The 21,586-nt window shown below is 41.0% G+C and overlaps 1 protein-coding gene across 10 annotated transcripts in view; it reads left to right on the top strand.

Annotated features, from left to right (window-relative positions):
• Window positions 1-21,586, top strand: part of snap91a (synaptosome associated protein 91a) — a 204,328-nt gene that overhangs the window by 69,999 nt on the left and 112,743 nt on the right. For all 10 annotated transcript variants that reach the window (XM_063040866.1, XM_063040865.1, XM_063040864.1 and 7 more), the window contains 3 exons: window positions 5,731-5,824; window positions 11,301-11,412; window positions 12,246-12,352. In XM_063040866.1, the coding sequence (XP_062896936.1) occupies window positions 5,731-5,824; window positions 11,301-11,412; window positions 12,246-12,352 (313 nt within the window). The remainder of the gene's footprint in view (window positions 1-5,730; window positions 5,825-11,300; window positions 11,413-12,245; window positions 12,353-21,586) is intronic.

The raw sequence follows: 21,586 nt of genomic DNA, 5'->3' as shown, positions 1-21,586 counted from the left end.
CTTTTAAGTTAGATATCAAATTTGTCCACATTAAGATTGTGTTTGGTAGTGCATCATTTGCTCTTGCTGATGAAAGTTCCAGGTAAGAAATGTCCAAAAAGCTCAGAAGCCAGTGAGTATTTGAAATATCATGGGGAGGTTTCCAACGCTGGACTACAATCTTCTTAGCTGGAGTCAGGCTTGAGCTTTGCGTGTTTTTTCCGTAAGGGAAAGGTGGGAATCATCATTTAGAAGATGTACAGCGGGGTCCATTGATAACTGTACCCCCGTTAGTTCTGTAAGAGTACTGATAACCTTCCCCCCGCACAAACCAAAAACCCCTGGACATTCCCATACAACATGTATAAAAGAGCCAACGGTTCTGTGGAGGCAAAATGAACAATATGGGTCAGGATCCAGTCCCATTTTATGTCTAATTCTTGGTGTTAAATGCTCTATGACAAAATTTCAAGTTAACTTTCCTATTCTAAAATTAACCATTTCCTTTTAATCAGGTGTTATAGATTTTTCTCCAAGATGATTTCTGAAAGCGTAATCAATATCTCAGCAACCTGCTGTAAATGTATTCCTCTATGTTTTATCTGTTGCTGTAATTCTATACACCCAGATTAATAACATCTGACTAAATGGAGTCAAAGTTGTATCACAGGAGGAGGCCCATTTGGCCCTTGTCCGATTGTATTTTTCAGTTCACCTTTCATCTTCGTAATTTGAACAGATCTAAATTTTATGTCTTGATCCATGTCTTGTCATAGTTTCAAGCTTGTGCCATTCAATCAACAAGTACTACATCAAATTGGACAACTATAAGAGACAAAACATGAATGCAGGAGATTCTGCAGATGCTGGAAATCCAGAGTAACACATACAAAATGATGGAGGAACTCAGCCGTTCGGGCATCATCTATGGAGAGGAATAAAGAGTTGATGTTTCGGGTAGAGACCTTCATCAGTATATTTCCAGGACATCAGTGATGTCTTCCCTTCCTCCACTATTGATGCTACCCTCACCTGTATCTTCTCCACTTCCCAAACATCTACACTCACCCCATCTTCCTGCCGCCTTAACAGTGATAGCGTTCCTTTTGTCTTTACCTACCACCCCAGGAGCCTCTGCATCCAGATCAGATCAGAATCAGGTTTATTATCACTGGCATCTGTCATGAAATTTGTTAACTTAGCAGCAGCAATTCAATGCAATGCATAACATAGAAGGGGAAGGAAAAATAATCATAAATAAATAGTAAATCAATTACAGTATATATATCGAATAAATTAAAAATAGTGCAAAGACAGGAATAATATAAGACAATGAGGTAGTGTTCGCGGGTTCAGTATCCATTTAGAAATTGGATGGCAGAGGGGAAGAAGCTGTTCTTGAATTGCTGAGTGTGCCTTCAGGCTTCTGTACCTCCTACCAGCTGGTAATAGTGAGAAAAGGGCATGCTCTGGGTGCTGGGGGTCCTTCATAATGGAAGCTGCCTTTCTGAGACACCACTTATTGAAGATGTCCTGGGTACTTTGTAGGCTAGTACCCAAGGTGGAACCGACTAAATTTAAGACTCTCTGCAGCTTCTTTCGGTCCTGTGCAGTAGCCCCCCCATACCAGACAGTGATGCAGCCTGACCAAATGCTCTCCACAGTACATCTATAGAAGTCTTTGAGTGTTTTTGTTGACGTACCAAATTTCTTCAAACTCCTAACGGAGTATAGTCGCCGTCTTGCAGCCATTATAGCTGCATCGATGTGTTGAGACCAGGTTAGGTCCTCGAAGATCTTGATACCGAAGAGCTTGAAACTGCTCACTCTCTCCACTTCTGATTCCTCTACGAAGATTGGTATCTGTTCCTTCGTCTTACCCTTCCTGGTCCACAATCAGCTCTTTTGTCTTACGTTGAGTGCAAGGTTGTTGCTGTGACACCACTCTACTAGTTGGCATATCTCGCTCCTGCACGCCCTCTCGTATCCATCTGAGATTCTACCAACAATGGTTGTATCATCAGTAAATTTATAGGTGGTATTAGAGCTATGCCTAGCCAAGCAGTCGTGAGCATAGAGAGAGTAGAGCAGTGGGCTAAACACACACCCCTGAGGTGCACCAATGTTGATAGTCAGCGGGGAAGAGATATTATCACCAATCCGCACAGATTGTGGTCTTCCGGTTAGGAAGTCGAGGATCCAATTGCAGAGGGAAGTACAGAGGCTCAGGTTCTGTAACTTCTCAATCAGGATTATGGGAATGATGGTGTTAAATGCTGAGCTATAGACAATGAACAGCATCCTGACATAGGTGTTTGCGTTGTCCAGCTGGTCTAAAGCCGTGTGGAGAGCCATTGAGATTGCATCTGCCATTCACCTATTGTGGTGATAGGCAAATTGCAGTGGGTCCAGGTCTTTCATGAGGCAGGAGTTCAGTCTAGTCATGACCAACCTCTCAAAGCATTTTATCACTGCAGATGTGAGTGCTACTGGGTGATAGTCATTAAGGCAGCTCACATTATTCTGGCACTGGTATAATTGTTGCCTTTTTGAAGCAAGTGGGAACTTCCTCCTGTAGCAGTGAGAGGTTGAAAATGTCCTTGAATACTCCCGCCAGTTGGTTGGCACAAGTTTTCAGAGCCTTACCAGGTACTCCATCAGGACTTTCTGCCTTGCGAGGATTCACTTCCTTTAAAGGCAGCCTAACATCGGCCTCTGAGTCGGAGGTCACAGGGTCACCGGGTGCAGCAGGGATCTTCGCAGCTGTAGCTATATTCTCCCTTTCAAAGTGGGCGTAGAAGGCATTGAGTTCATCTGGTAGTGAAACATCACTGCCATTCATGCTATTGGGTTTTGCTTTGTTGGAAGTAATGTCTTGCAAACCCTGCCAGAGTTGTCGTACATCTGATGTCACCTTCAACCTCATTGAAAATTGTCTGTTCACCCTTGAAGTAGCCCTCTGCATGTCATACCTGGTTTTCTGGTACAGGTCTGGGTCACCAGCCTTGAATACCACAGATCTAGCCTTCAGCAGACGACGTACCTCCTGGTTCATCCATGGCTTTTGGTTTGGGAATGTACAGCAAGTCTTTGTAGGCACACACTCATCCACACAGGTTTTAATGAAGTTGGCCACAACTGCAGCATACTCATCCAGATTTGAAGATGAATCCCTGGATACAGTCCAGACCACCGATTCAAAGCAGTCCTGTAAGCGCACTTGTGCTCCCCTTGTCCATACCTCCCTGGTCTTCACTACTGGTGCTGCAGTCTTCAGTCTTTCCTTATACTCAAGGAGTAGAAGTACAGCCAGGTGATCAGACTTCCCAAAGTGAGGGCACGGAATAGCACAGTAGGCATTCTTGCTGGTGGTGTAGCAATGGTCCGGTGTGCTGTTTCCTCTGGTATTGCAGGAGATCTGTTGATGGTAATTATTTAGCAATTTTTTTCAGACTGGCCTGGTTAAGATCCCCCAAAACGATGGTGAAGGCATTAGGGCGCGCTGTTTCGTGCATGTTGATCTCATTGCATAGATCATCTGAAGCCTGATTGACATTGGCCTGAGGTGGAATGTGTACCGCTACCAAAATGGTCACGGGTATCTCCCGTGGTAGGTAAAATGGACGGCACTTAACTGTGATATATTCCAGGTCTCGTGAGCAGAATTGGGACAGCACTGATATATTTGTGCACCAAGAGGAGCTGCTCATGAGGCATACTCCTCCACCTCTGCTTTTGAGAGACTCTATAGATCTATCCTGAAGGTCTATAGTAAACATGTCGATTGGAATCGCTGCATCCGGTACAGAAGGAGTTAACCAAGATTCCAAGAAACAAAGGACACGCGCAGTCCTAATGTCCCTCTGATTCAGCACATCATCCTCTGCAACTTCTGCCATCTCCAAAGGGATCCTACCACTAAACATATCTTTACCTCCACCCCCTTCTCCGGTTTCTGCAGGGATCACTCCCTCTGTGATTACCTTGTTCATTCATCCCTCTCCACTAATCTTCCTCCCAGCGCTTATCCCTACAAGTGGCCCAAGTTTTACACCTGTCCATTCACTTCCTCCCTCACATCCAGTCATGGCCCTAAACAGTCCTTCCACACGAGGCAACACTTTACCTGCGAATCCGCTGGGGTCATCTATTGTGTCCGGTCACTTGATGTGGCTTCCTCTATATTGGTGAGACGAGATGTAAATTGGGGGACCGCTTTGTCAAGTACCTCCACTCCATCCCCCAAAAGCAGAGCTTCCCAGTAGTCAAACAGTTTAATTCTGATCTACATTCCGACATGTTGGTCCATGGCCTCCTCTTGTGCCAAGATGCAACATCTTATATTCTGTTGGGGGAGCATCCAACCCGATGGCATGAATATCAATTTCTCCTTCCTCCATCCTCTCTTCTTCTATTCCTACTCTGGCTTCTTAGCTCTTCTCACCTGCTTGTCACTTCCCCCTCATTCCCCTCCTCATTCCCTTTCTCCTGGGGTCCACTCTCCTCTCCTATCAGCTTCCTTTTTCTCCAGCCCTTTACCTTTCCCACCCTCCTGACTTCACCTATCACCATCTTACTACTCTCCTTTCCCTCTGTCGACTGTTTATTCATTTCCATAGATGCTGCCTGACCTGCTGAGTTCCTCCAACATTTTGTATGTGGAACAAGAGACAAAAGTAGACAAAAATATGTAAGTTTGTTGATGACACAACAATTGTAGGCCGTATCTCGGGTAATGATGAGTTTGAGTACAGAGAGGAAATTAAGAACCTGGTGGCATGGTGCGAAGACAATAACCTATCCCTCAATGTCAGCAACACGAAGGAATTTGTTATTGACCTCAGAAAGAGTAGCGGACCACACGACCCAATTTACATCGGTGGTGCGCAAGTGGAACAGGTCAAAAGCTTTTAAGTTCCTCGGGGTCAATATCACAAATGACCTGACTTGGTCTAACTAAGCAGAGTCCACTGCCAAGAAAGCCCACCAGTGCCTTTACTTCCTGAGAAAACTACAGAAATTTGGCCTGTCCCCTAAAGCCCTCACTAATTTTTATAGATGCACCGTAGAAAGCATTCTTCTAGGGTGCATCACAACCTGGTATGGAAGTTGTCCTGTCCAAGACCGGAAGAAGCTACAGAAGATCGTGAACATGGTGCAGAACATCACACAAACCAATCTTTCGTCCTCAGACTCACTTTACACTGCATGCTGTCGGAGCAGTGCTGCCAGGATAATCAAGGACGCGACCCACCCAGCCAACACACTTTTCGTCCCTCTTCCATCCGGGAGAAGGCTCAGGAGCTTGAAGACTCGTATGGCCAGATTTGGGAACGGCTTCTTTCCAACTGTGATAAGACTGCCGAACGGATCCTGACCCGGATCTGGGCCATACCTTCCAAATATCCGGACCTGCCTCTGTTTTTTTGCACTACCTTACTTTCCATTTTTCTATTTTCTATTTATGATTTATAATTTAAAGTTTTAATATTTACTATTGATTTGTGATCCAGGGAGTGGGAAGCGCAGAATCAAATAGCACTATCATGATGGTACGTTCTAGTATCAATTGTTTGGTGACAATAAAATATAAAGTAGTGTTCTTTTGCAGCATTGATGGTGTCATGAGAAAGATGCCATCAGATAAATTGTTCAAGAGTATGTAGATATTTCAAGGACATCTGTATGCTCGATATAAGTATCTACATGTGTGTAAAATATATTTAGCTCACATTTTGTCTCTTTAAACAGGGCTGATGGTGCAATGCGAACTATGGCTCCAGAGAAGTTGTTGAAAGGCATGCCAATACTGCAAGGGCAGTTGGATGCATTGCTGGAGTTCGATGTGAGTAGTCCAACAGCATGACAGCATGTCTTTGAGTCATTGCTGCAGGTGAAAAATTCATTGCAGCAGTAAATGCAAATCATCTCAGATCTTCCTGCATATTTTAACAACTCCCATATGCATGTGATTGCATATGTTAAGCATTTTGCTGATCCACGGATATACATTATTCATAGAATTGCATGGCTTAACTCTAGAATTTCCAATTTGTACTCTTGCATATTTGCCCAGAGCACTTCCACATCTCTTCCCATATATAATTGCTGTTTGAATCTTTGTGGTACACAGCTATATCATGTCATAATTCATAATTGCTCTCATTAAAATAATGGAATTTTAATGTTATCCGCACCATTTCATTGTCTGCACAATGGAATTTTAATATTGTTCACACAAATTGCAATGTTGATTGTTTCAATTTTTAAAGCAAAAGTTATTTCAGAATTATTTTATAAATGAATCTCAGGTGACATATATGGTGACATATATGTACTTTGATAATAAACTTACTTTGAACATACAGAATTCCCTTCAACCTCCTAATAAAATATGGCTGCTGGTGTGCCACCTTCATAATTGCATCTGTATGTTAAGCCCAGAATAGATCTTCAGAGACGTTGACACCCAGGAATTTGAACCTGCTCACCCTTTCCACTGTTGACCCCTTGATGAGGACTGGTATGTGTTCCCTCAACTTTCCCTTCCTGAAGTCCACAATCAAATCCTTGGTTTTACTGATGCTGACAGCAAGGTTGTTTTCGCGACACCATTCAACCAGCTTATCTATCTCACTCCTGCTCACCCATCCTGGAACATCTGACAATCAAGTGTCATCCATTTTATCTGCTGTGGGAGTTTCCAGCCATCATCTTGGTAGCAGTGAACATTCCACCTTAGGCCCGTGTCAGACAGGCTCTAGTCTAGACGAACTGAGCAATATAATTAACAGGCACGAAACAGTGAACCTTGATGCCTTACCCATCATTTTGGGAAACTTTAACCAGGCCAGCTTGAAAAAGTCTCGAAATAATTATCACCAAATTATCACTTGAGGAGCCAACGCACTGAACCACTGTTATACTACAATCACAAGCGCTTATCGAGCCATCCCACATCCACACTTTGGAAAATCTGATCATCTGGCTGTTCTTCTACTACAAGTATAGGCAGAGACTAAAGACTGCAGCATCAGTCATTAGGACCAAGAGGATATGGACAAGGGAGGCGGAAGAGCACTTGTAGGACTGCTTTGAGTCAGTGGACTGCGTAGTATTCAGGGATTCATCTTTGAGTTTGAATGAGCATGCCAAAGTTGTTACTGACTTCATAAAAACCTGTGTGGATGAGTGTGTACCTACAAGAACATACCATACACACCTGAATCAGAAGCCGTGGATGAACCAGGAGATTCAGAGTCTGCTGAGGGTTAGATCTGTGGCATTCAAGTCTGGTGATCTAGAGCAATACAAGAAAGCCAGATACAACTTGTGGAAGGCTATCTCAAAAGCAAAAGAACAATTCCGGTTGAGGTTGCCCGTCAACTCTGGTAGGGTTTGTAGGCCATTACTTCCTACAAAGCGAAAACTAACATCATGAATGGCAGTGATGCTTCACTCCCAGATGAGCTCAGTGCCTTTTATGCATGCTTTGAAAGGGGGAATAAAACTACAGTTATGAGGATCCCTGTAGCATCTGGTGACCTTGTGACCACTGTCTTGGAGGCTAACATCAGAACAGCTTTCAAGAGGGTGAACCCTCGCAAGGTGACAGGTCCCAATGGTATACTTGGCTCTGAAATCTGTGCCAACCAACTGGTAGGTGTGTTCAAAGATATTTTCAATCTCTCATTACTACAGATGAAAGTTCCCACCAGCCTCAGAAGGGCAAACATCATACCAATGTTCAAGAAGATTAGGGTGAGCTGCCTTAATGACTATTGTCCAGTAGCACTCTTATCTATGATGAAGTGCTTTGAGAGGTTGGTTATGGCTAGAATCAAACTTCTGCCTATGCATGGAGCTGGACCCACCGCAATTTGCCTATGGCCACAATAGGTCTACAGTGGATGTGATCTCATTGGCTGTTCATGCATCATTAGATCACTTGGACAATATTAATACTTGCATCAGGCTGTTGTTTATTAACTACAGCTAAGTGTTTAACACGATCATGGCTAATATTGTGATCAAGAAGCTCCAAAGTCTGGGCCTCTGTCTCCCTTTACACTGGATCCTTGACTTCCTCACCAGAAGACCACAGTCTCTGGGATGGGAAATAACATTTCCACCTCTCTGATAATCAACATTGGCACACCTCAAGGATGTGTGCTTAGCCCACTGCTCTACTCTCTCTACACCCATGAGTGTGTGGATTGGCACAGTTAAAATGCCAACTATAAATTTGTGATAAGATAAATTGTTGGCAGAATTTCAGATGGTGATGAGAAGGCCTATGTAGATCAGCTAGTTGAGTAGTGTTGCAGCAACAACCTTGCACTCATCGTCAGTTCTGAGATGGAAAGATGAGAGAATACACACCACCTGTCCTCAATGAGGGAACAGAAGTGGAAAGGGTGAGCAATTTTAAATTCCTGGGTCAACATCTCTGAGGATCTATCCTGGGCCCAACGTATTGATGTAGCTACAAAGTAGGCACGACAGTGGCTATATTTCATTGGAAGTATGAGGAGATTTGGTATATCACCAAAGGTGCTGCAAGTGTCTTCAGATCTACCATGGAGGACATTCTAACTGGTTGTATCACCATCTGGTGCAGAGGGGCCACCGCACAAGATCGAAATCAGCTGCAGTAAGTTGTAAACACAGTCAGTGCCATCATGGCCACTAACCCTCCCTAGCATCCAGAACACCTTCAAGTACTGATGCCTTAAAAAGGTGGCATTCATTATTAAGGACTCCCGTCACCCGGGATATGCCCTCTTCTCATTGCTATCATCAGGGAGTCTGAAGGCACACACTCAGCGATTCAGGAATAGCTTCTTCCCCTCTGCCATCAGATGTCTGAATTGACATTGAACCCATGAACACTATCTTTTTTCCCCTCTTTTTGCGCTACTTATTTAACTATTAACATATATACTTACTGTAATTTACAGTTTTATTATGTATTCTAATATACTATTGCCGCATAACAACAAATTTCACTATGTATGCCAGTGATGTTAAACCTTTTTCTGATTATGTACACCTCCTTGTCGTCATCTGAGATTCTGCTGACAACAGTTGCGTTCTTGGTGAATTTATAGATGGCATTTGCACTATGCCTAGCCACACAGTCATAGGCGTAGAGAGTACAGAGCAGTGAGCTAAGCACACATCCTTGAGGTGTGTCCATGTTGATTGTCAGAAAGGAAAAGGTGTTATTTCCAATCAGTGCTGATAGAATCAGAATCAGGTTTAATTCACTGGCATACGTTGTAAAATTTGTTGTTTTGTGGCAGCAGTACATTGCAATACATAATAAAAACTATAGTTAGCAATAAGAAGTGTGTGTATCTATCTATATATATATATATATATATATATCTGCCAGAGCCTCGGCGACCACTTTCTTCCACTGCAATCTGTCGGCAGTCAAACCTCTTGCATCTCTGGCAGTGAGACTGGTCCACTTCTTGATGTTGTCGATCCAGGTTGTCCTCTGTCTGCCTCAGGAGTGGCTTCCTTCTACTCTGCCTTCAAGCGCAGTGCGTTCCAGTGTGTCATCAGTTCTTGAGATGTGTCCAAAATAGTGAAGTTTCCTTTGGATAACGGTTTTCAGAAGTATTGGCTTCGTGCCAGTCTTTTCTAGGATGAAATTATTGGATCTCCTTTCAATGTGTGATGCCCTGAGGATCCGTCTGTATGTCCACATCTCAAATGCTGCCAACTTCTTTTCATCAGCTGCTTTTAGGGTCCATGTTTCACAGCAATATAGGGTTACTGGCCAGACAAGACTCACAGATCTATCTTTCCAGATGTTCCAGAGTTTGGTTGTGTGTGTGTGTGTGTGTGTGTGTATATATATATATATAGTCCTGTATCACCTCCTTGATGGTCACAATGAAAAGCGCCCACGTTCTGGGTGATGGGGATTCTTAATGATGCTATAGCCCATGATCGACCTGGCTGAGTTTACAATTTTTTTGAAGCGTTTCCCAATCTTGTTTCGTGGCCCCTCCATAGCAGACAGTGGTGCAACCAGGCAGAATGTTCTCACAGTCCATCTGTAGAAATATGCAGTGTCTTTGGTGACATGCCAATTCTTCTCAAACTTCTAATGAAATATAGCTGCTGTCGTGCCTTATTTGTAATTGCATCACTATATCGGGCCTAGGATAGATCCTCAGAGATGTTGATGTCCAGGAACTTGAAATTGCTCACTTCTACTTCTGATCTCACAATGAGGACTGATGTGCGTGTTCCTTTAACTTCCCTTTCCGGAAGTCCACAATCAATTCCTTGGTCTTACTAATGTTGAGTGCAAGGTTGTCATAGTCTCCTGAGGTGGAAGTCGAAGAACCAGTTGTAAGCGGACCCGAAGCTTAAGTTTTGAAGCTTATTGATTAATACATGTGGCTGATGGTGCTGAACTTTGAGCTGTAAGCAATAAACAGCAGCATTATGTAGGTATTGCTATTGTTCAGCCTGTCCAAGGCTGAATGGAGAGTCAATGAGAATGCATGTACTGTAGACTTATTGTGGCAGTTGGTGAACTGCCACAGGTCCAGGTTCTTGCTTAGGCAGGAGTTAGTTCTAGCTATAATCAACCTCTCAAAGTACTTCATCACTGCAGATGTGAGTGCAACCGGGCAATAGCTGTTGAGGCAGCTCACCCTGCTCTTCTTGAGCACTGGTATGATTGATGCCTTTTTGAAGCAGGTGAGAATCTCCGATTGCAGCAGTGAGAGTTTGAAGATGTCCTTGAACACTCCCACCAGTTGGTTAGCACAGATTTTCAGAGCCCTACCAGGTGCACAATTGGTGATTGGCGCCTTGCAAGAGTGTTTACCCTCTTGAAAGATGTTCTGATGTTGGCCTCGGAGATAACAATCATAGGGTTGCCAGATGGTGCAGTGATTTTTATAAGTGTAGTTTTATTTTCTCTTTAGTGCATGCATATAAGATGTTGACTAATCTGGGAGTGAAGCTTCACAGCCATTTATGTTAGGTTTTTCCTTGTAGGAAGTAATTGTCTGCAAACCCTGCCATAGCTGACGTGCCTCTGATTTCGGCTCTAACTTCAGTCAGAATTGCTTCTTTGTTCTTAAGGTAGCATTCTGTAGGTCCTAACCGGACTACTAGTAGCAATATTTATCGGTTATTCAATATTATGTATGATTTTTTTTTTCTGTCAACTGCATGGAGAAAGTGCATGCATCACATTATATGCTTGAATTTGCTCAAAACTGATTAATTAAACTTGTTGAAGTTCTGGTTCAAATGCACAGGTTAAATGTTTAAAAATTACATTACAGGTGAGCCCTGGTGAATTGTCAAATGGAGTAATAAATGCTGCTTTCTTGCTACTTTTCAAAGATCTAATCAAATTATTTGCATGTTACAATGATGGAATCATTAATTTGTTAGGTAAGTAACATTTATCATGTCATGTTGACTACAGTGTAAATTATCCATATGCAGACCTATACAGCAATTGCTTCAGTTTGATCTCCTTTCCTAATGTCATTTCATCATGTTTTTATTTGGAAAGTTATGTACTATATTGCACGGGAACAAATTACTCTCTTTCAAGTTTTGAACAATCAGATGTGCAAAAAAAAATTGGTGCCCGTAGTTTAATTAGTTGCTTTAGTTTCCCTTGGAGTGAAGATTCTCTAAGATGGTCCATTAAGATTGATGGTTGTACCAACTAATTTGAGGCATAATAAAGGTACAGTAATACCTGTTTGTTTTATAAACTTAAATATTAATGTTATATGCATTAATATTAATTGTAAATTAATTTGCACACTTGCTTGCACCTTTACTAGTTGAAATTATCAAGGGGTTTGGTTGCCTACAGATATTGTAGACAAGTGTGTTGTAGTTAAGTACCTGTTCATAAAATAAAAGATTTCATGTTCAAACATAAGTTCACACATAATTCTGAATATTTCTCTATACGTTTTTATAAACTGAGAAGGGAGGAGAAATTGGAGGATCTCTATTCTTACCTTGCACTCTGCCTGAATTTAGCCTGAAAGCTTCCACGGTCTTAACCAGAGATGGACGCAAGTAACTTAAAGTAGTTAGAGCATAGCAGTCAAATTTAATGAAAAAGTGCAATTTTGCATTCAAGATGGCACAGAATTCTTGCTGTCTGTTAATGCAGCATTATAGGATTCAACCTTTGGACACTATTTATGGGAAGGTATTATACTTGATTGTATTTAATCTAATTAATTGTTTCTGATTTTTAGAAAAATATTTTGAAATGAAGAAAGGACACTGTAAAGAAGCACTAGAAATTTACAAAAAATTCCTCACTAGAATGACAAGAGTTTCAGAATTTCTTAAAGTTGCTGAAGTAAGTAACAGTAATGATACTTGCAGTTTCTAGAGCACAGCTTTAACCTTTGATAGAGTTTTATGTGACTACTAATTTTTAAAGTCTGGTGATATGGCTTCTGGCATACAAAACTTGCAAATAAAATCTGATCAGCCTAGCATTCTTAAATATCCATTTGAAATTAGTTTTTCTATTTTGACCTTAATTCTTTTCTGTTACTATATAAGCATTTTAACTAACTTCCCACTATGCTGCTGGTGTTTAAGGCAGCAATGGAGGATCTCCATCTTTGGCAGTGTTCAGGGCTTCCTTCATCGTGCCAATAGCTTTTCAGTTTTTTGCTACTGTCAGCCATGCAAGTCCCAGGTGAAGACTCAGGAATGCTGTCATACTCAGATGTAGAAGGATTCTTCATTGCTGTTTCCATAACAGTTTTGTTTTACTAGTCAGGGTTGTTATCCCTGATCTGAACTACTGAACCTGGAGGATCGGTAGATCACTCTTAGTCTGGCCTCTACCCTTTGATCTGTTTGGTATGGGTGACCCTATTAAAAGCCAAAGTATAACACCACTAATCCAGCCAGGATAGCTTCCAGATCCTTGAAGCACACAGCCTACGAACCATGAAAAGATGAACAGAAAATGATTTTCTTGGAGCATAAGCATGTTAAACTATGTTTATAATCCTACTGATACACATGCTGTTTGTTGTGCTGCATGAATTTAGTGTGTCATCTTCAGATATCAGTTCGAGTTCTGTGATTACACTTATTATCTTGCTTAAAACTGTGATGAATCCTGTATGCATTCTGGGAGAAGTTGCAGTGGTGGAGGAGTACAAATACTTGGGTGTTCACCTCGACAACAGATTTTACTGGAAAACCAGCACAAAGGCTATTTACAAGAAGGTGATGAGCAGATTCTATGTGATCCTTCAATATATGCAGCAGGATGTTGCAGATCTTTTATCAGTCTGTTGTAGCAAGTGCAGTCTTCTTTGCGGCTTTATGTTGGGGGAGTAGCATTGGTGTTGGTGATTTTAAAAAAAATGACTAAATAAGCTTATCAAAAAGATTGGATCCGTCCTTGGCTACAACCCGGAATGTTCTGAGTTAGCGGTATAGAGGAGGTCAAACTTTTATCCATTATGGGCAATCTGGCACATCCTCTCCATGCCCTACTGAATCAGCAATGGAACACCCTTTCGAACTGACGCATTCAGCTCTGCTGTCACTAGGCTCGTTACAGAAAATCTTTCCTGCCAAATGCAGTAAGCATATACAACAGTTCATCTCTGCATGACAGGAGAACACACATAATAATACAATGGTCTCTTATTTCACACATTATTATTGCACATTATTGCAAATCATTGCACATCGGTAAATTATTATTGTGTATATTATTATTCTGTACATTATTATTTTTCGCTCAGCATAACAAAACTTTCAATTTCCAGGTACACTTACATTTACATTTCTTCCCCTCACAGATATCAGGTATCAGGACACTTCCATCAAAATATAGACATCACCACAACATCCTATACAAAAGCCCTTATTAGTATAGCAGACAGGTTTACATCTATATACTGCAGAAAAAGTTGCCATGTTTTATGAAAACTATTTGTTTTTGAGTGTACCGTACATGTCAAAAAGTCCAAAGGAATGTATTCCATGATTAATTTACGCCAACCAAAAAGACCAGGGGCCTTATCGGATGTCCAACAAAGTAAAATGTTCTTCCTCACACAAAAAGTCAGGATGTTAAAAAGTTTTTTCTGATTGCATTAATAATACGACTGCTGGGTAAGCCTAAGAGAAAAGACACTGGGTTCAGTTCAAGCTCCATCTTTAGAATCTTTTCCATTTCACCCAAAATACCACTCCAGTATGCCTGAAGTTTGGGACAAGTCCAAAAACAGTGGGTGAAAGTTCCAGTATTTACTTTACGTTTAGAACACATTGGAAAAACCGCAGTCTTAAGTTTCAAGAGACAATCTGGAGTCAGATGGGCTCTATGCAGACTTTTGAGTTGCAATGCTTTAGTTCTGTTACAAACTGAAATCTTCTTTGCATTATCACCGATGTCTTGCCATGCTTCAGCTGTAATTTCTACTCCCAGCTCTTCCTCCCAGACCCTTCCCAGCTGCTCAGCCTCTCCAGAAGAACATTCCCTCAGGATGCTGTAAGAAGTACTAATAGAGACTTCACCCTTCGAATGAAACACCCTGTTTTCTATGTCAGAGCTATAGAAATCAGTTAACAATGATATTTTTTTTCTGTATATAATCTCTTATCTGAAAGAAACGAAAAAGATCCTTGTGGGGTATGTTAAATTTCTGTACTATTTGACTAAAAGACATCATCATTCCTTCATCAAACAAATCTCCTAGATAGAAAATACCCTTAGAAATCCAAAGTTTAAATCCAGAATCCATTATGCCAGGCTGAAAATCTGGACTGCCGGTTATTGGAGTGAAGGGTGATATTTTCGCTGCGTTGCCCTCAATTTGTCGCACCGCCCTCCAAGTCTTGATTGTATTAATTGTTTTTGGATTGCGACAATATACCTTAACTGGTTTCATTTTATTGAGGAAAAGCAAATTAATAAGAGGGCATTTTGTTTGTGAAGCTTCGATGTCCAGCCAAATTGAGGAGGGGTCCCTGCAAACTCAGTCAACCACATAAGATAAAAAGGAACTTAATTGATATTTTTTAATGTCTGGAAAATCCAGACCCCCTAGACTACTGGAAAGCTGTAACTTAGACATTTTAATACAGGGTCTTTTTTTTGTTCCAGGTGAAAGAAACAAACCAGCCATTTACTACTTTAAGTATTTGTTGGGTAAAAATGACTGGAATCATTCATATTGGGTAGAGCAGAGGAGGAAGAATGTTCACTTTGAGCAAGGATATTCGGCCAAGCCAAGAAATGGGAAGAGTGCTCCATCGCTTAAGATCCTGTTTGATTTTGTCAAATAACTGTGAGAAGTTAGCTTTGAACAATTGATCAAACGAAGCTGTGATAAGTATGCCTAAGTAAACAAAACCTGTCTGCGACCATTTAAAGGGGAAAACCCTGAGTGTCAGGTACCTGCTGCAGATTCCCCAAAGACATAGCCTCTGATTTAGTAAAGTTAATTTTATAACCTGAAAAGGCGCTAAATGAATTGATGCATTGTATAAGGTGGTGCACTGATATAGCAGGGTTGATAAGAAAATTAGAACATCATCCGCACACAATGTAATTTTATGTGACTTTAGTCCTATGTCTGGGGCAGATATTTTGGTGTCTCGCTGAATAGCCTCAGCCAATGGCTCGATCACTAGTGAAAAGTAGTGGTGATAAGGGCAGCCCTGCCGGCTGCCCCGCCAGCTACCCCTCAGAATACTAAGATTATCCGACCTAATACCATTAGTGAGAATCACAGCCAAAGGGTCATTATAAAGAATCTTCAACCACTTAATAAAATTATTGCCCAAACAAAATCGTTCTAATGTGAAAAAAAGATATGGCCATTCGACACGATCAAAGGCGTTTTCTGCACCTTGGGAAACCACCAAACCGTCCACTGCCTGTTGCTGACATGCCTGAATCACATTAAGTAATCTTCTGATATCTACGGCCTTTTACAAAATCCATTTGATCCTCTTTTATGGTAAAAGGTAACACAGTTTCTAATGGCAATGCTAAGGTTTTAGATAAGATTTTAAAGTCAATATTTAACAGTGAAATAGGCCTGTAGGAGGCACAATCTTCAGGGTTCTTTCCTCTTGTAAGAATTAGGGGGATATTAGCTTCTCTCAATGATGGTGGGAGGAGACCACAATTAAATGCATGATTGAACATGTTTAGCATAGGATCTGATAATAACCCTGTGAATTCTTTATAGAATTCACTAGTGAGTCCATTAGGACCAGGCGCCTTCCCACTTTGGAGCTGTCTCACAGCTTCCTGTATCTTGTGTATAGATAACGGAGCATTGAGGAGGGACTCTTGTTCAGAAGAAATGCCTAGGAGATCTAAATTCCTGAAAAAGGTCTCCATCCTAGATTGTCCATCATTACATTGCTCAGATTGATACAGGTTAGAATAAAAATTCTTAAACACAACATTAATCATTTTAGAATTACTACTGAGGGCTCCTGTCCCATCCCTAATTGAAGCAATAGTCTGAGAAGCATTTTTCTTTCTAGCTAAATAAGCCAAGTACCTACCTGGTTTCTCACCATGTTCAAACAATCGTTTTTTAGCAAATGTCAATCTTCTTTTGGCTGCTTGTGTAAGTAAAGAGTTTAGTGTACAGCGTAGGGCTGTGATATTCTGTAACTTGGCTACGGAAGGCTTATTAACACAAACGTTTGTATGATCCTTTTCAGCTGCCGCAAGCCTTGCTTCCATAATTATTTCCCTTGCATAGGCCTTAGCGGTTTCTCAGAGCATGAATGGACTACTAGCTGATTTGGAATTAATATATAGGAAAGTTTTGAATTTGCAAGTAAAGTAGTCTATAAATTTATTATCTTTTAGAATAAAAGGATTCAGCCTCCAATGTCTAGATCATGCTGGATTATCTTTGGGCTTAATATTTAAATATACTGCTCCATGGTCAGAAATAGCTATATTTCCAATTGTGCAGGGTACAACTAAATCTAGGAGTGTTTTGGGGGTTAGCAAAAAGTCTATTCTGGTGTAACATTTGTGTGGATTAGAAAAAAATGTGAAGTCTTTGTCTGAGGGACGTCACAACCTCCAGACATCCACAAGTGTTAGTTCTCCACATAAGCCCATGATTTGTTTGGACTGTGAGGAGAGCAATGGGGGACCACTAGGCACTATGTCCATCAATGGGTCCATAAGACAATTAAAATCCCCACCTACAATAATGTTTTGTATTGAAAAGCTTGTAAGTTTGGAAAAAGCATGTGTTAGGAATTTGAGAGGATGAGCTGGAGGGCAGTAAACATTGAGAATACCATATTCCTGTCTATGTATTGAAGCCTTAACGATCACAAATCTCCCATACTTATCCTTAGTGCAGTCTAATAACTTAAAAGGTAAGTACTTCCTAATTAAGATGGCCACCCCTACTCCTGGTATTAAAAGATGAAAAATAGACTTGATCAAATCCACTCTGTTGCAGTTTTTGATGTTCTTTATCATTTAAATATGTCTCCTGCAATAAGGCTATATCCATCCTTTCCTTTTTCAGGTTTAGTAGGATTTTCTTTCTCTTGATTGGTGAATGACTCCCCTTAATGTTCCAAGTGCACAATTTTAATATATTACTGGTCATAACCCTTTATAACAATCATGTGACTCCGGAGGAGAAGAAACCCAATTTAAGATCAGCTGAGCAGCAATAAGTAAATTTTAAAAAAACACAAAAAAAGCGCCAACAGCACTGAACAAGAGGACTTACCCCACACTTAAAGGGGATATCTGAACCGTCTAGCACCCCATATTCTGCCCCACTGCCAATATGGCATTTAACATAGTCAAAAATGAAAACAGGGCATAATTTATCAATCCACCAATTTGTTACCGTAATATTTAAACTCCTTCAGGCTGGAGCAGCACCGCTAATTTAAACAAATAATGAAACTATATCAATCAAAACAAACATGTTACCCATCCTATAAGATATCTTGCCGTCAAGTAATGAAAAGGTAAAATAAAGCGACAATCGAGCATGTTATCGTCCATAACCAGGGCTACACAATATGTACATTCTTTAGCCCAATTTGTCCACAAGAGTTTTAACTTAGCCAGGAGAATCAAATATCTTGGTGGTCCCGTTGTAGGTGATTTTCAGCGATGCTGGGTATAGCATTAAAGTACTGGATTCCGGATTCCCTCAGCCGCTTCTTTACCTGGTCGAATTCTTTGTGCTTCTGAATAACAGCTGCAGAAAAATCTTGAAAAAACATAAGCCTGAATCCCTGATATATTAAAGCCTGGGCATCAGTCCCGCAGTGCCTTGAAGCCTCCATCACTCTTTGCTTACCACCAAAATTATGGAACCACACGAGGACGGGTCGAAGACGTTGGCTTGGGCTCGGTTTTGGCACCAGCGTACGATGAGCTCTTTCCACTTTAATCCGTCCAGACTTGGTTTCCAAATCAAGGAAATTAGGCAGCCAGCCCTCAAAAAACTTTGCTGGTTGGTTGCCTTCTGTACCTTCAGGTAGACCGATGATTCATATATATTCTTTCTCCTACCTCTGTTCTCAAGATCATCGATATAGTCAGACAGGCTTTGAACTTCCTTTTCTATCGCCCAGATGCAGCTTTGGGCCTGATCAGTTACAGTTTCTACCGCGGAGACTCGGCCCTTGGCTTCGGTCGTTCTTGTATCAAGATTTTTACACTCCAATGTATGGTTTTGGAGTATTAGAGTGAAGCCAGCTTCTCGTCCATCATTTTGGATATGTTCTCTGCAACTTCCTGAATTACTTGACGAAAAGCAGGGTCCAACGTGTTAGCATAGCTAGCAGTAGCTAGCTCCTCAGCCCCGGCGAGCGCTCTGTACAACCCATCTTGGCCGCCTTTTTAGTACCTTTTGATGACATGGTGTTTAAGCAGCTCAAAAAAAAAATTAATCAATGTTCATGTCATTAAATCCAACACTTGAGCATTTAAAAAGAAAGTTGGAACGTATAGGTTTATATGCAAAATTATCAGTGTTGCGGTGCTTCTCAGCAAAGCAGACTTTTCACTGCGCCGCCATCTTGAAACTCATTATGTACATTAAGTCTGCACACTGCTAAGTATGTTTTTAAAGGTTGCTGTAACAAAAGAATTTACCACTCGGGATCAAAAAAGTATTTATTACTATGATTATTAAAACAACACATTAAAATTATTTTAAGATGCTGTTAAAGTGTTATGACTCCTACATTGTGTAATATTTCTGCTATAGTTTGGTATGTGAAAAAGAAACAGGACATCAGTAGAAGTCGAAGTAATTTGTTGATCATGATATTCCTGGAATCTCAGCAGCTACAGCCCAAGCTGCCATGGGACCATCTCATAGTGAGTCAAATATGCAGAGTGATTGTTGACAGAAATATTTGCTGCTGGGCTTATGTGCTTTGAAATACTGTGTGATTCTATTCCACTGCAAATGACATTCTAATATCTCCATTGCTGACCAACTGGAAAAACAAAATTCAGAATAGATGGTATCCCTGCTAAAGTTATAAAACTTGGCAGAGAGGAACTTTAGTTACCACATCAGATTTATAACTGCAGAGTACTCTCCCTGTTGTCTACCATGGAGTCAAAAGTTCAAAGTAAACTTTTATCAAAGTACTGCTATATGCTATACAATGTACTACAATATACTACCTTGAGAGTAGAGCAGGGGGCTAAGGTCACAGCCCTGTGGTGCACCTGTGCTGATGGTGAGTGTGGAGTGTATATTATGGTTTCTCTATCTTTGGCTTCAGTGCCACTGCCTCACTGTTCAAGGTAAATTTCTGATCAAACTTCGTATATATTACCATATGTTACCATGAGATTTATTTTCTAGCAGCCATACACAGGAAGAAAGAAGTATAGAAGTTTAAAAGTGAGATTTTATAACTGGACTTTCAGACAATCAAATGTTGTTCACGATTCTATATCACATATTTCTTTAAGAATAGAATAAGATTACTGATTTCCCCAGTCAGTGACATGAATGGAATAATGTACAGATTGTATAATTGAATTTGACATTGAGTCTCAAAAGCTACAGTATGTGTAAGTTAAAGATTTAGTGACAATGAGGAAGATTATCAGAGCTTGGAGAGGGATATGGACCAGTTGGAAAAATGGGTTGAAAAATGGCAGATGGATTTTAATGCAGACAAGTGTGAGGCGTTGCTCTTCAGTAGCACCAACCAGGGTCGGTCTTACACAGTGAAAGGTAGGGCACTGAGGAGTGTGGTAGAACAAAGAGATCTGTGAGTACAGGTCCATAATTTATTGAAAGTGGTGTCACAGGTGAAGAAAGCTTTTGGAACATTGGCCTTCATAAATCAAAAGTATTGAGTATAGGAGATGTGATGATGTGTTGATGATGTATAAGACATTGGTGAGGCCTAATTTGGAGTACTGCGTGCAGTTTTGGTCACCTACCTACAGGAAAGATGTAAATAAGGTTGAAAGAGCACAGAGAAATTTACAAGGATGATATCAAGATAGGTGGAAGGGGAGGTAGTTATGAGGAAGTAGAGAGCTACAGAATGACTTAGACAGATTAGGAGAATAGACAAAGAAATGGCAGATGGAATACAGTGTCGGGAAGTGTAAGGTCATGCACATTGTAGAAGGAAGGAAAGGATTGACTATTTTCAAAGGGGAGAGAAAATGCAAAAAACTGAGGTGCAAAGGGACTTGGGAGTCCTTGTGCAGGATTGCCCAACAGTTAATTTGCTGGTTGAGTCTGTGGTGAGGAGATCTAATGTGATGTTAGCATTAATTTCAAGAGGACTAGAATATAAAAGTAAGGATGTAATGTTGAGACTTTATAAAGCACTGGTGAGGCCTTACTTGGGGTATTGTGAGCAGTTTTGGGCTCCTTAGACGGGATGTGCTGAAACTGGGAGGGTTCAAAGGGGGTTCACGAAAATGATTCCAGGATTGAATGGCTTGTTATATGAAGAACATCTGATGGCTCTGGGCCTGTATTCACTAGAATTCAGAAGAATGAGGGGTGACCTAACTGAAACCTGTTGAATGATGAAAGGCCTTGATAGAGTAGATCTGGAGAGGATGTTTCCTATGATATGAGAATCTGAGACCAGAGGACACAGCGTCAGAATAGATGGACATCCTTTTAGAATGGAGATGAGGAATTTCTTCAGGGTGGTGAATCTGGAATTTGTTGCCACAGGCAACTGTGGAGGCCATGTCTATATGTATATTTAAGATAGATTCTTGATTGGTCAGGGCATGAAGGGATCTAGGGAGAAGGCAGGAGGCTGGAGCTGAGAAGAAAATTCAATCAGCGTGATGAAATGTTGGAACAGACTCAATGGGCCAAATGGCCTAATTCTGCTCCTATATCTTATGGTCTTATGTCTTACAATCAAATATTATGTGTGATTTATGCAACGGCAGCACTGTAGTGTAGTGGTTAGCGTAACGCTATTACAGTGCTTGCAATCACTGATCAAGATTCAATTCCCACCACTGACTGTAAAGTGAGTGTGCAATCTTCTCATGACCATTGGGATTCCTCCAGGTGCTCTGCTTTCCTCC

Source organism: Mobula hypostoma, chromosome 2, assembly GCF_963921235.1.
Source record: "Mobula hypostoma chromosome 2, sMobHyp1.1, whole genome shotgun sequence".
NCBI classification, from domain to species: Eukaryota; Metazoa; Chordata; class Chondrichthyes; order Myliobatiformes; family Myliobatidae; genus Mobula; species Mobula hypostoma.
This window is presented reverse-complemented; position numbering and strand designations above follow the sequence as displayed.